The sequence below is a fragment of the Pipra filicauda genome, unplaced genomic scaffold (genome assembly GCF_003945595.2).
Source record: "Pipra filicauda isolate LSUMZ 115617 unplaced genomic scaffold, ASM394559v2 scaffold18_size4552066_pilon, whole genome shotgun sequence".
Taxonomy (NCBI): domain Eukaryota; kingdom Metazoa; phylum Chordata; class Aves; order Passeriformes; family Pipridae; genus Pipra; species Pipra filicauda.
In genome coordinates this window covers 3,629,383-3,641,727 of record NW_024104298.1, presented here as the reverse complement: position 1 = coordinate 3,641,727, position 12,345 = coordinate 3,629,383, and the positions used below count along the sequence as shown (strand labels likewise).

Genomic DNA, 12,345 nt, shown 5'->3' with positions numbered 1-12,345 from the left:
TTATTTTCTGTTGGCAATTAAATGACATTTCTTTGCTCCCAAACTTCAGCTATTTTGCAGCACAAAATAAAGCATAACTTACCATTTCATTTTTGTGCCTTCCCAGCCCTTGGGAATCTGTCCCTGTTGGGAGCTTCACCAGACCAGCTTCACAGCTGCTAGTTGTGTCTGCAAAAGAGTGAAAGGCTCTTAATTTTTGTTGTTATAAGCATTTCTTATAAGAGAAAATAGGTATTTTACTTGTGCATCATTTGCTGTGGTTCAGTCTGCTTTCTCTCACTCTATGCATGTAAAACATGGTGTATTATTACATACACTGTGTATATAATGTGTATACATTATGTACACCCTGTGTATATACAGTGTCTGCGTATCTGCATTCTGAATACACTCTTGCAATACAAAAAGTGTATTTTCTTGAGCAGGACGGATATGAGTCACAAGCCATGCACTGACTAGCCTGGAGCTTTTAACCCAGTGAAGGGATTCTTGTTCTACAGCCAGCTGAGATCAAAGAAGGTGGTGAAAGCTGATGGGTGTTGTATTTATCAGGAGGTGTAGGCACCTTCCAACAAACTATCAAATACCACTTGTCCTAGTTAGAACACCTGGGACCAGTTCATCACTGTATGGGTGTAGCCCAAAACTGTGTGTTCTATAGCCTTCCATGCCATTTCCCAGAAATTGTTATCAATGAACCATTTACACCCTCTGCCCATAGAGCCTGACTCCTCAGGCTACAAACTAGGTGTTAAGAGGTGTTAAGATAGGAGGGTGCCTCCCTGTCATCACACTCTTTTGTGGAACTCCCCGCTCTGAGGGAAGTACTGAGCATTCCTGCCTGAACTGGAGAATATATAATCTTGGAGTCTTGGAACTTTTTTAACCACTCGTGGGATCAAGAGGAAGACTGCAGACCACCGCTCTCAACCAGACTGCAGACCATCACTCTCGACTGGACTGCAACCATCACTCTCACCAACAGGTTTTCCCCTCTCCTTTTACTTTGGATTCAGGGGGCCCAAAGAACACCACTCCGTTAATGCCCCAGGGTGCTGGGTTATACATTTGGGTTTTGTAGATTAAAACCAATTGTTTGTCTGTATAATTATACTTATTGTATTATTTTATTAAATTGTTATTCTGATTTATAATCTCTCTTTTGAGTTGAGTTCCTTTCCCCTGCTGGTTTACCTTTAAACCAGCACACCACTGAAGCTGCATATCTACCAGCAAAAATAATAAGCCTATAAAGAAAATGTTGCTTAAAAGAACTTGTTTGAGGGAGCTTTAAACAGGTACTGTCTCAGGAAAAAATTCAAAATGGAACAGACCTGGAAGCAGGGGGAAGAATGTGGGTTTTGGACTTTCTCTTGCCATCCTCATAGCATCTCATAACTTAAGGAGTACAAATATCTGAGTGATTGTTCCTCCACGTGTGCTCCAGGATAATGCTGGTGGTGGAAGAAGTGTTTTAGCCAAGGTCCTCTTCTCACAGAGAAAGCTCTGTATGGGCAAGGTGCTGGAACTGTTCTCCTGCCTGTTGCTCCTGGTGCAAAGGGGCTTCTTGGTATAAGCAAGACCCAAGACCTGGATTTTTGTGTTCCTCCCTCTCTCATTGTGGCCAAGCTCTGATTATGCTTCATTTAACAGCCCCTTTCTGATACTCAGTGCAAGCCATCTGCCGTCTTTGGCTTCTTTGACATTAAAACCAGTGTGTCATCTGTGTTTTTTATGAACTCCTGTGGTTGCCTCTGTCTTCCTTAGAGGAGGTTGTTTCAAACAAGGATAAAAATTTAGGGAAGGTGAGCTTATTCCATATGTGTTTCCTTCCTGCCTACCTTCTGTAAATGGAATTCAGGCACTGATGACCACTTTTATCACAGAATCATAGAATCACTTAGGTTGGAAAAGACTCCTGAGTCCAAACTTTGACCAATTACCATCTTATCAAAAACACTTTCTGGGGAGAAATTCCTCCTGAAGAAGTCTGAACTCCTAAAAGTGATGTCATCTGGAAGGTCTTCTGAAGGGTCAGTCATTTTCTACCCATTTTGATTCTGAGTTGAGAAAAACATGAAGGTGGTTGTTCCAGCACAGCCGGTTTGTTTGTGTCACTGGTGTTGGCTGATTTACTCCCACAGAGTCCCTGTGGGGTTTTTGGTTCTCACAAATGCTTGTTCAAAAGTTTTGGATTGGGGAGCAAGTGGGATCAGAGTTGAAATACCAAATTGCATGTGAATGCTGAGCTCTCTTGCCATCCTCATGCTGTTACTTCCCTGCTGACATTTAAAATGGTGCATAAAGAAAGGTCTTGCTTTAAGAAGCAGCGTCTAACCACAGGAACATTTCCAATGGGTCTAGCTGGAGGACCTGACCCTTAATTTAGGTTAATTCAATGCTGTTTAGTTGAAATAACATTTCTTTCTGGTTTGAGCAGACTCTGCTTGGAACAAAAGTGTTTACACTGAGCCCATAGAAGGATTGGCCTTGGTACCATAAAGGGGAGATCTGTTCCTGTCTGTTCAGTTCAGGAGGTGTAAGATGTTTCATGCACCACGTGAATCAGAATTTTAAACAGTTTCTATTATTTCAATTTTTTTTCTTTAAGTGCTAGTTTAGGAGTTTAGGAAACTAGCAATTTTTTTTTTTTGTAATTTTTTTTTCAAATTTAAAAGGTGACCCATTTATTGTTCATTTTAATCAGACAGAGAAATTATTTAAGACTTTTTCAGAGATTAAAATAATTAACTGAGTAAGGCTTTGCGATGAATAATCACTTCCTGAAGAATAAAAATGCTAATTAATAACTATTTAACGCATTAACCTACATGAAATTATTAATGCATTAATGTAATTAAAGCATATGATTAAATTGTAGAACTATGATCTTCTTGCAAATCTGTCATCCTGCTTCTGTGTCATATGTGCAAGGCCATTTATTGAGCACGTTAGCTCAACCTGCAATAAAATTAAATTAATCAAGTGGGGCAAGTGATCAAATGCTCCCAGTGCCTGTAGAACAGCAGGGCTTTGTGTCCTGAAGCAAATTGATTCAAGTTACCTCTTTCCAGTGCGGGAGAGATGGGGGAGAGAAAGGGTCTAAATGCTATTGTTGAATGCTGTTCACTGGAAAGAGTGATTAGTTTGGGATACAGATCAGAAAGCACCTGGGAATTGAAAATGTAGAGAAGGTTTTATGGTCTGATGGGGTGAAGCAGAGGGCTGAGCTGGGCAGGAGATGCTGAGCACGGTGGAGTTCCCTCTGTGTGGTGACCACAGAATGTGCTGCTGGTCTAAAGGCTGTTGTGAACTAAGGGGGCACAACAATTTGCATGTTCTATGGAAGGAACTGATCTGCTTGCCACCTCTTCCACTTTGTTTGTCAACATTCAGCACTGGCTGAGTAATGTGGGTAATGCAGCTGGGCACTGAATGAATGGTGATACAAGTCAGAGCAGACACCTGAGGGAGAAAGCACTAATAATTCCGAGAGGATTAGCCAAAATCCCTTATCAGATGAATAGAGGCTGCTGCTAAGATGGAAACTTCTTGTTATGCACCTGGTAGCTTAATCACTGGTAGTTGCTCCAAGTATGAGTTTTTCTTTTTGCCTCCCTCTCTTGTATGCCTTCAGCTTTTGAGAACAAATTCATGCAAGCTGACTGCTGTTACTGATGCTTGTAGGAGGATGGGGGAGGCACCTTTTTTCCATGACTTTGTGAAGTCCTGAGTGCACCCTGAGCAAAGAAATGCCACTTTACTCTTCCTTACCCATGTGAAGGCAACTTTCTGCCATTTCTTTAAATGCTCTCCACTTATGCAACCACCCAGCCCTCTTACCTTTAGGTAAAACCTATTAGCTAATAGAAAGCTAATGAATGAGCTTGCAAGCGGAAATTACAGTCTGGTTTCTTAGAGAAAGTTTTTATGGTGTGACAGTCTGGTACTGAAACTGGGTGATTACTTCTGTTCTTATCTGACAGCAACTAGTAAACAACATGAATCATTTACAGACCTGTCCTGTAATTAGTTCAAGGAGAGGTATTTAAGAGATCTTGGAGGGGGGCACATGCTGATATATAGTAAAAAATGATGGTGGCTTTCTCTTTTAGGGTTTTAGGTTTTGAAATTACCCTAATTTGAAAGCAGCCTTCTGGAAATCTGTGGGCAGTGGCAGGGAGTGTTTCTGTAGCTAACCACTGTGTGATCCACCCGTGTGGCTCAAGGCAGTGGGAAGAAGTGCTCTCTGCTTCCTTGGGGGACTGCCTGGAGCTTCAGGCTGCAAAATGTGCTGTGGTGACAGCTGAGTCCTGGATTGGGATCCTCATCTTCAGGTGCACTGGTGTGGGTGGCTGGTCTGGTTTTCATGTGTGTTTGTTTGTTTGTTTTAGCAAAGTTTATAGCTGTTGTAGTTCTCGGAACTTGGCCTTATCTGCTGCGCACTGGAGTTCTGTGTACTCTGTCCCTGCTCCCTCTTTTCCCTGCCCCGTGCTCCAGTCACATCACCCCTGCTGTGGAGGTGGTGGGTGGGGTGCTGCCTTCGGGCTTGCTGTGTTTCCCCGTGCAGCTGGAATTTCCCATCGCCTGTTTAAGGCTTATATGGGCCGCAGTCAGGGTCTGGGGACTGAAAGATTATCAAATCCATATCTAATCTGCAAAGTTTTTCCTTCTCAAGGATAAGAATCGAATGAGTGATGGTGCATGACTTGCTCCCAGTGGAAAACTGTAGAATCATGGAATCTTTAAGGCTGGAAAAAACCTTCAAGATCATCAAGTCTGACTATCAGCCCAGCACCACCATCATGTTCCCCCCCTAAACCATGTCCTCAAGTGCCATGTCTACATGTTTTTTGAACACTTCCAGAGATAGTGATTCCACCACTTCCCTGGACAGCCTCTTCCAGTGCTTTACAACCCTTTCTGTGAGTTTTTTTTCCTAATAGCTAATCTAAACCTCCCCTGGCAAAACTGGAGGCCATTTCCTCTTGTCCTGTCACTTGTCACCTGGGAGAAGAGGCCAATCCCCCCCTTGCTACAATCTCCTTTCAGATAACTGTAGAGACCAATGAGGTCTCTCTGATCTTCCTTTTCTCCAGGCTGAGCTCCCTCAGCTGCTCCTCATCAGACCCTTCATCACTCCATTGCCTTTTGTTTGCCTCACTGTACCATGTACAGGTGCTGCAGCAGGAACTTACACACCCTACTCTGGCTTGTAATAAACAGTTTTGGTAAGGAGGAATTGATCCCAATGTATAGAAATAAAACATATGGGAGAAACAGAATTTACAGTTTATAATGGATCAGTTTCCAGGATTCAAACATAAACATCTTTCCAAAGGTTTGAAGGAAAATAAAAAAACTCTAGATGTGTCTGGCCAAAAAGGGACTGTGTGTGACCTAGCACACCTGGTAAACTGGAAGGCTCAGGAAACTAGACTTGGTTTCAGAATAACCTTTCTAAATAAGTCTCAGACTAAACTGCAGTAGTTTGTGGCTTTGTGAAATGGGAAGGGTTTTGTGGCTCAGGGGGTCTGATGCTAAATGTGGCATGTTTCATTTCAAGTTTCAGAGGGAAGGAAGCACGCTCTTGGTATGCAAGCGAGCAGAATTCAACACTGGGCGAATGATGCCACAGCCTTTTGGGTGTTTAGTGGTTTCATGTTAAGTCTGGTCTGATTGAATTCTCAGACAGTCAAGATCCATGGCATTAATATTTCCAGCTGCCATTTCTGAGAAATTTTGTATTTGTTCTCTGCTTAATTCCCCTTGGGCAAAGGTCAGTCCAAGGCCTAGAAGGATGTCTGCACACAGATCCCAGAGGGACACTGTCACTGTTGCCTGTGGGGTCAGTGTTAAGCAGTTTTGCATGACATCTGTGTGTAATTTTCAGTAGTGGGCTCTCATCCCATTGTCTTAAAATGTGCTTTATTCTCTGTGTGAGATAACTTTTGTGCTAGATTGAACAGTTAGCTTTCCAAGAGAACACTGCTGCTGTATGGCACTTGCGTTCTTCCTGTTGGAAAGACTCTTGACACGGGGAGGAATTTCTCACCTCTAAAACCCCAGCAAGTGTTCCCAGCCCCACCTATCCCTGTCTTGCACATCCTAAGGCCTCCTGGTTTTGCGTGCTGCATGCCTGACACTGTCTGGGTGACAGCTCAGGAAGCACAGCTTCGGCAGCATATGGTGTGTCCCACCCTCTACCTGGTCTTGTGCTCGTGGGTGAGACTTATTCCCTGTGACTAGTGGTGTGCAGGGGTCTCATGCCCTTTTGTGAAACTTCCAGAATGAAACCAAAATGTCACTGTTCCTTTTTGCAAAGCCTTTCTGACAACTCCCTCAAAAGTTCCTTTTTCTCAATTCCTTTTTGTTCTTCGGAGAGTTTCCACTGCTTTTCTTCTGCCAGTTCCAACAAAATGTTTTTTTTGCTTTTGATGAATATTTTTCTCAAGAATAAAGATTTTTTTCTTTCAAGAGAAGAGGCATAGTTGTGTGGGGGTTTTGCTTTTTAGAAAACTGTAGCCTTAAGGAAGCAGCTCCCAAGTGACAATGCAGAAAGAAACAAGGGTTCCTTCAGCTAAATCCATGTTGTGTATTTTTTCTGATTTTGGAGGCGGTTCCTGTCTGAACATTTGCTTCTAGAACTCTCTGGATGATGGCTTGTTTGACCTCTGAAGGTAGAGATACTGTAGAGTAAAATATTCACGTGGATATCAGGACTTTAATTTTTCATTCTTCACCCTGGGCTTTCTTTTTCTTCTGGCACCTGTTAAAACTAACCCTTAAATCAGTGGTTTTACCCAATTCTGGAGCACTCAACAAACAATCTAGCTGATGCTTGGATGCAATCACATGAGGAGTCCTGGAGGCATTAAGTTAACTGATGTCAGTAAAAATGTTTGGATTAATACAACACTGATACTAATATTTCTGAGGCGGATGATCTGAAGCTAATTATAAAAATGAGACATGGTTTTGAAGGGAGAGATGATCCAGTTTGGGGTACTGGTACTACTTTGGAGTAGAGAGCTCAACTTTTGTCAGAAGGTGTGCCTACTTACTGCCATAATCTCCAGTAACCTCACTGAGTCCTCTTACTGCCTTTGTGTGTGAGCTTCTTGCTAGACATAAACTGAGGAGAAACTCTTGTAAGCTCTGTTGGAGTAGGAGACAAGATGGGTGAAATAAAGTTACCTCACTACCCTTCCTCTGGTCCTCTCAGATACCTACACATTAGTTATTTTTTTTCTTTAGCCAGTATGTCAAGTGATATGAATCCCTGAGTATACCTTCTCATAAACCAGATACAGGCATGATGAACACAAATGGGTTGAAATATATGGGAAGTTTTTGCACAGTATGGGTGTGGTTGGCAGGTATTTCTCCATGCATTTCTCTGTGTTGTTGCCTTTCCCTCCCACAGTAGTTATTAATTGCCTTAAAAGGTTTTGTGCCATCTGGATTAGAGATTTACTATGAAATAATTCTCATTGAAGATGAGGATGACAGCCTAATTCTGTTGTTAGTCTGTTACTTGTAGGAACCTCCCTGCACAAAAATGTCTCCACGTAGTTTAAATTTCTGCTAATAGTTTGCAGCTTCATCATTCAATGGGCAAAGCTCCTTAACTTGCATCTACAGTTGACATCTCATGATTATTTGAGCTCTTCCTTTGTTACTAAGCTCCCACAGAGGGACAAGGACTCCCTGGCAAGTGCACAGCTAGACATGTACAAGGCTGGTTCGGGCTTCTTGGAAAAACAGACTAAAGAGGGTATTGCTGGTAGAAACCATGGAAAGGACTGAGCAGGGCTAGTGGCTGCCAGAGAGGTGACACAGGGTGGTCCCTCTTCCTACAGAGGGATGAGCATTGAAGGAGCCGAGCTGCCTCTTGCTTCCCAGCTCCAGGCAGATGCCAGCCCTCTGAGATTTAAGTGAGATTATGTTTTGCCTGCATCTCAAGCTAGGCCTGCTGTCCTGCAAATGCTGAAGCAGGAGTGCTGTCTGATCTCAGCTCTCTGCCTAGCACCTAGGGTATCTCAGCAGCCTTGACTTCTTCCACTGCTTACAGCTGGTAAGTCTCTAAAAGCTCATTAATGTGATTCCTTTTATCTCTGTTCTCTGTCCCATCCATTGACAGAGTGCAGCTGAAGTGCCATAAAACTTAGGGCGGATACAACTCTACAATAATTGAATTACTGAACACTGAGTAAGAACCCAAGGCCAGGATGGACAGAACTGTGAGCAGCCTGGTTTAGGGAAGGTGTCCCTGCCCAAGGCAGGGGGTTTGGAACTAGGTGATCTTTACAGTCCCTTTAAACCCAGACCATCCTATGAATAGTATTGAGCTACTTAGATTGTAAAACTCCAATGCATTATCCGTTTTACAAGTTTGGTTTTTTTCTCTTCAGTCAGCAGTTACCTTTCACACCAAGCCAGGATTATAAAACCCCCTTGGTAAATGTTATCAGTCCCAACAAGAAAAGAGGAAAACTCCCTCCCTTGGAAGTTTTGCATTTGTGTGGTGGATGTAGCCTGATCACAAGGGAGGTGGAGAAAGGGAAATTCTAGGGGAATTTCCTAGGAAGCAGAAGGGAAACTATTTCAGGCTCAAGAGACTGCTTTGAGCTGACAGAGTAGTCAATAAAATGCTTTTATCAGTTTTGTTCGATGCCTTGTCTAGGAGGAAGTCTAACACTTAGTGCCAGAGAATTTCTATTCTCCAAAATTACTTTCCAGCCCAATACAGTGAGATCAGGGAAAATCCTGACCTGCAGATGGTTATTTTTGCCAGCAACAGGCTCAAGGACTACCAGTTTCTTTTCTGGATTGTGACTCCTCTCTCCTCTTAGCTATTTTTAATTTACATACCCTAGAACCTTTGAGACAAGATGCTGTTGTTAGTGATACATATATACAATTCCACCAAGACTCAGCAGTCAGTTTATTTTTCCCTCTATCAGACCTATTAGGACAATAAATCTCATTCCTGACCTGTAATGCTACAATCAGTTGGATTTTATATTTCCCAAGAGGTGTGATAAAAGGAAGAAAGTTGGATCAAGTTCAGAAAATGTTTATTTTTGTTCTCTAGGAAGGAGTTAAGTATTGATGAGCCTCACAGGTAAATGAGGTTAATTAGTAACCTGTGCTGTTGTAGCTGCTGCATTGGACATGGAAACATGGGAATGGTGGGTCTGAAAATGGAAGCTCAGGGTGCCAGGATGAGAGGAGAAAAAGAAATTGAGATTAATCAAGACTGGTGTAACTTGGCTCTTCCCTGGAGAATAATGTTCACTGGTGACTGAACTGAGAGTCCCATGACAGGCACCTTGCTGAGGGTTTGCACACCTGGAAGTAAACTCTGACAATGGCTCCTCTGAGCGAGAGAAACCACCTGAGTCACATCCTGGGTTTTTCTACTCAGCTACACAATGTGGTTGTTTGAACATGTGTATAAACAACCATTCATCATAAAGACTTTATAGACCTGGAACAAATCCTGAGGCCAATAAATGGTTTTAATGAGTTTATTGATGTCAGAGCTACTGAACCTAAAGGAGATGGTCTCTGCCTGAGCTGGTCTCTCTAGGAGCATTGCTCTGTTAAATCAAAAGTGAAGGTGTCTGGGTTTTATTTGTGGTCTGTTTTCTTTTAATTCTTGTAAACAGACCTGCAGCTACAGCTTGTGAGAATTTTTCAGGAGGAAGGAACTGTTCATAGAACTTTTTCCAAGTAATTGACAGCATTTACCCAGTACCTTTGGTGTTCTAACAAAATATCTCTGATATTCCTGCAGGTCCTGGTGGCACCTTTTGCTATGCAAGAGAATAACAGATAAGCACCATGAATGTAAATAACTAAGGCAAGGAAAAACCATTTCCTTCTCCAGGAGCCCATCTTGGTCATAGTTAAGCACAAAGTACTCATGGAATACTTTGTACAGTGAAAAGATGAAGTCCTAATGGTTCAAGGACTCTTGAACCGCTGACAAAAATAAGACAGAGGTGCCAAATATTGCAGGCTTAAACCTGACCTCTCCTCCCAAAGGAAATTGCCTTCCCAACCACTGCTTTGTGATCATATTTAGAAGTTGAAGCCTATACAGTTTTTAAATGTAAGTGTTCTGGTATCAGAGCAGAAAGTTTCTAGTTGCATGGCTGTGTTGCAAACATGGGAATGTTGAGGTCCAATTAAATTCTGTTCACCAAAGAGGGACACAAATAGGATCCTAAACAGGAGCCACTAAAAGCTCCTTTAAGCACTTCATGCTTGTTTCGCTAAGCTGTAAATAATTGTTCCAAGCAGAGAACAGTCACACAGAGTCAATGGGATGTGCATACAATATACACCAGAGCTGTGTAGAGGTGCCCAAGTTATTTTGCCCAGGTGCTGGAAGACTGTAGACTATTGTCTTGATAAGTGAGGTGGATGTATTTATGGTCTGAAAGAAATGCCCTGAACAGTCAGTTTGTGTAAGTTGGAAAAAGAAGAGTGGGGATCATAAGCACTTCCTGCAGACCCTCTACTCTGGAATGTTTCTCAACCTTCTTAAGGCTTTTAGATCTTGTTAGTGCTTGGTTCAGATTTAGTTCAGCTAAATAATTTTCTCTCTGAAGCACCCATCTCAAGCACTGTATGCATGATTGGATCTTGTCTCATTCTTGTCCCACCAGCAAAAGAGTAATTTCTGTTATTAGTGCAATAGCATTGCATTTTTCCCCCCAGTCTACAATCCTGACCACACAGGGAGGTGCTGGCTGCTTTTCAAAGTAAAAAGCTCGGGGTTTGGAAGCACAGCAAGCAACTCCATTCTTTTGAATCACTCTGAAAGACCACTTGTGTTTACTTCCTAGAGATGTTTCTGTTCAGAACCATGGCACATGAAACAGGTGACATCCTCCCCTCTACTCTTTTCTCACAACATTACCCTGTTCTTGTGGTTGTGTGTGTGTGTGTACTATTAATTTCCACATGCTGCCTGCTCTCTCCTTTAGGTATATGTGGGGAACTTGTCTTTAGTTTACTCTTCCAAAGTGAAATAGTTCAGTTATAATGGAGCTCTGGTAGTGAATGGTCTCCTTTCCTCAAAGGGAGCTTAGTTTAGCCATGGAACCCTTTCACCAGTTACTGTGTTTAATACCAGAGAGCACAATACTTGTCATTTGAAAGTAGGACACAGCTGAATGTGGGCTGGAGATTTAATATCAGAAAGCAACCAGATGTTGTCAGGGCTCATAAATGCTGCCCAGATGTCCTGTGTTGCAATAGCATCTGCTGATCACTTGATAGTGGACAATAAGGTCATCCCAAGGGCTTTGGTGGAGGTCACTTTAGATATGGCCCTGGACAGAAACAAAGTACCTTAGCAATGAGTCACTGGATCAACTTTGCACAACTCTTCTATGAAGGGAACTTGCTGGCTAGGTAGGCAGGCTGCATCTACACCAGGGTAGCTGCTGGCATCTCTTTTCTGTAATTTAGAGTGCACCAAACTTATACTTTCTCAGTGTCAGAGATACCAAACAGAACTTTTGTATGCCTTTGCCGTTTAAAGCATGTTGGTAAGTAACGACTTGAAAAGAAAGAGGAGCAGCTTCTGCAAAACCACAAGCTTTCATGCTATGAAATATCAGCCTGGCCTCTTTGTGGTTCTACACTTTCAAGATAGGAAACCCCCTGTGAAAGTTTAGGTGAACTTAGTTTTACAGTTTGTTTTCAACTAGCCCCAAAGTGGAAGTTGAGGGTGTGAAATGCACAGCCAAAATAAGGCTTGCAAATTCAGCAGAGCATTGCACTGACCTTTCCCCAGGTGACTGTGCCCTTTCCAAAACAGCAACGTTTAATTTGACCAGCGTTGTTGAGAAGTCTTGACACTCCTCTAGATGAAGCACCCCTTGTATGACATCTCCCTGCTCCCAACACACGCGCTTATCTCCCTGGAATGCCTGCTCTTTCCTTTCCATTGACTAACCCCCTGTAAAATACCTTCTGATGCTGTCTCTCAGCAGGAATTTTTCCCTGGGATGATTCAGGCCCAGTAGCTGCTTCTGCAAGGGTGGAGCAGGTAGCAGCTCCACTGTTGTGATCCAGTAGCTCTGGGTAGCTGGAGGAGCCTGCTTGGTCTCTACAGTGCCTTAGACACAAAGCTCTTCTTGTATAGTAGCAAGTGCCTGTGGCACATATGTTTTGGCACCCTTCAAGCTCTTGGCTGGAGTTGTGCACAAATTTTGCAACACATAGATAATAACTGTTCTTTGGAAATCCAGGAAAAAGTGAGTTGGAGCATTAGAGCGAGTAGGTCTGTGCCACCGATTTTTGGAAGCGCTATTAAGTATGTGT

General features: G+C 42.7%; 1 protein-coding gene across 1 annotated transcript in view; it reads right to left on the bottom strand.

Moving 5' to 3' along the window:
- Positions 1-12,345, bottom strand: part of LOC120323051 (myelin-oligodendrocyte glycoprotein-like) — a 33,291-nt gene that overhangs the window by 12,080 nt on the left and 8,866 nt on the right. The window contains exon 2 of the mRNA XM_039380207.1: positions 83-168. Within this exon, the coding sequence (XP_039236141.1) occupies positions 83-90 (8 nt within the window). The 5' untranslated portion in view covers positions 91-168. The remainder of the gene's footprint in view (positions 1-82; positions 169-12,345) is intronic.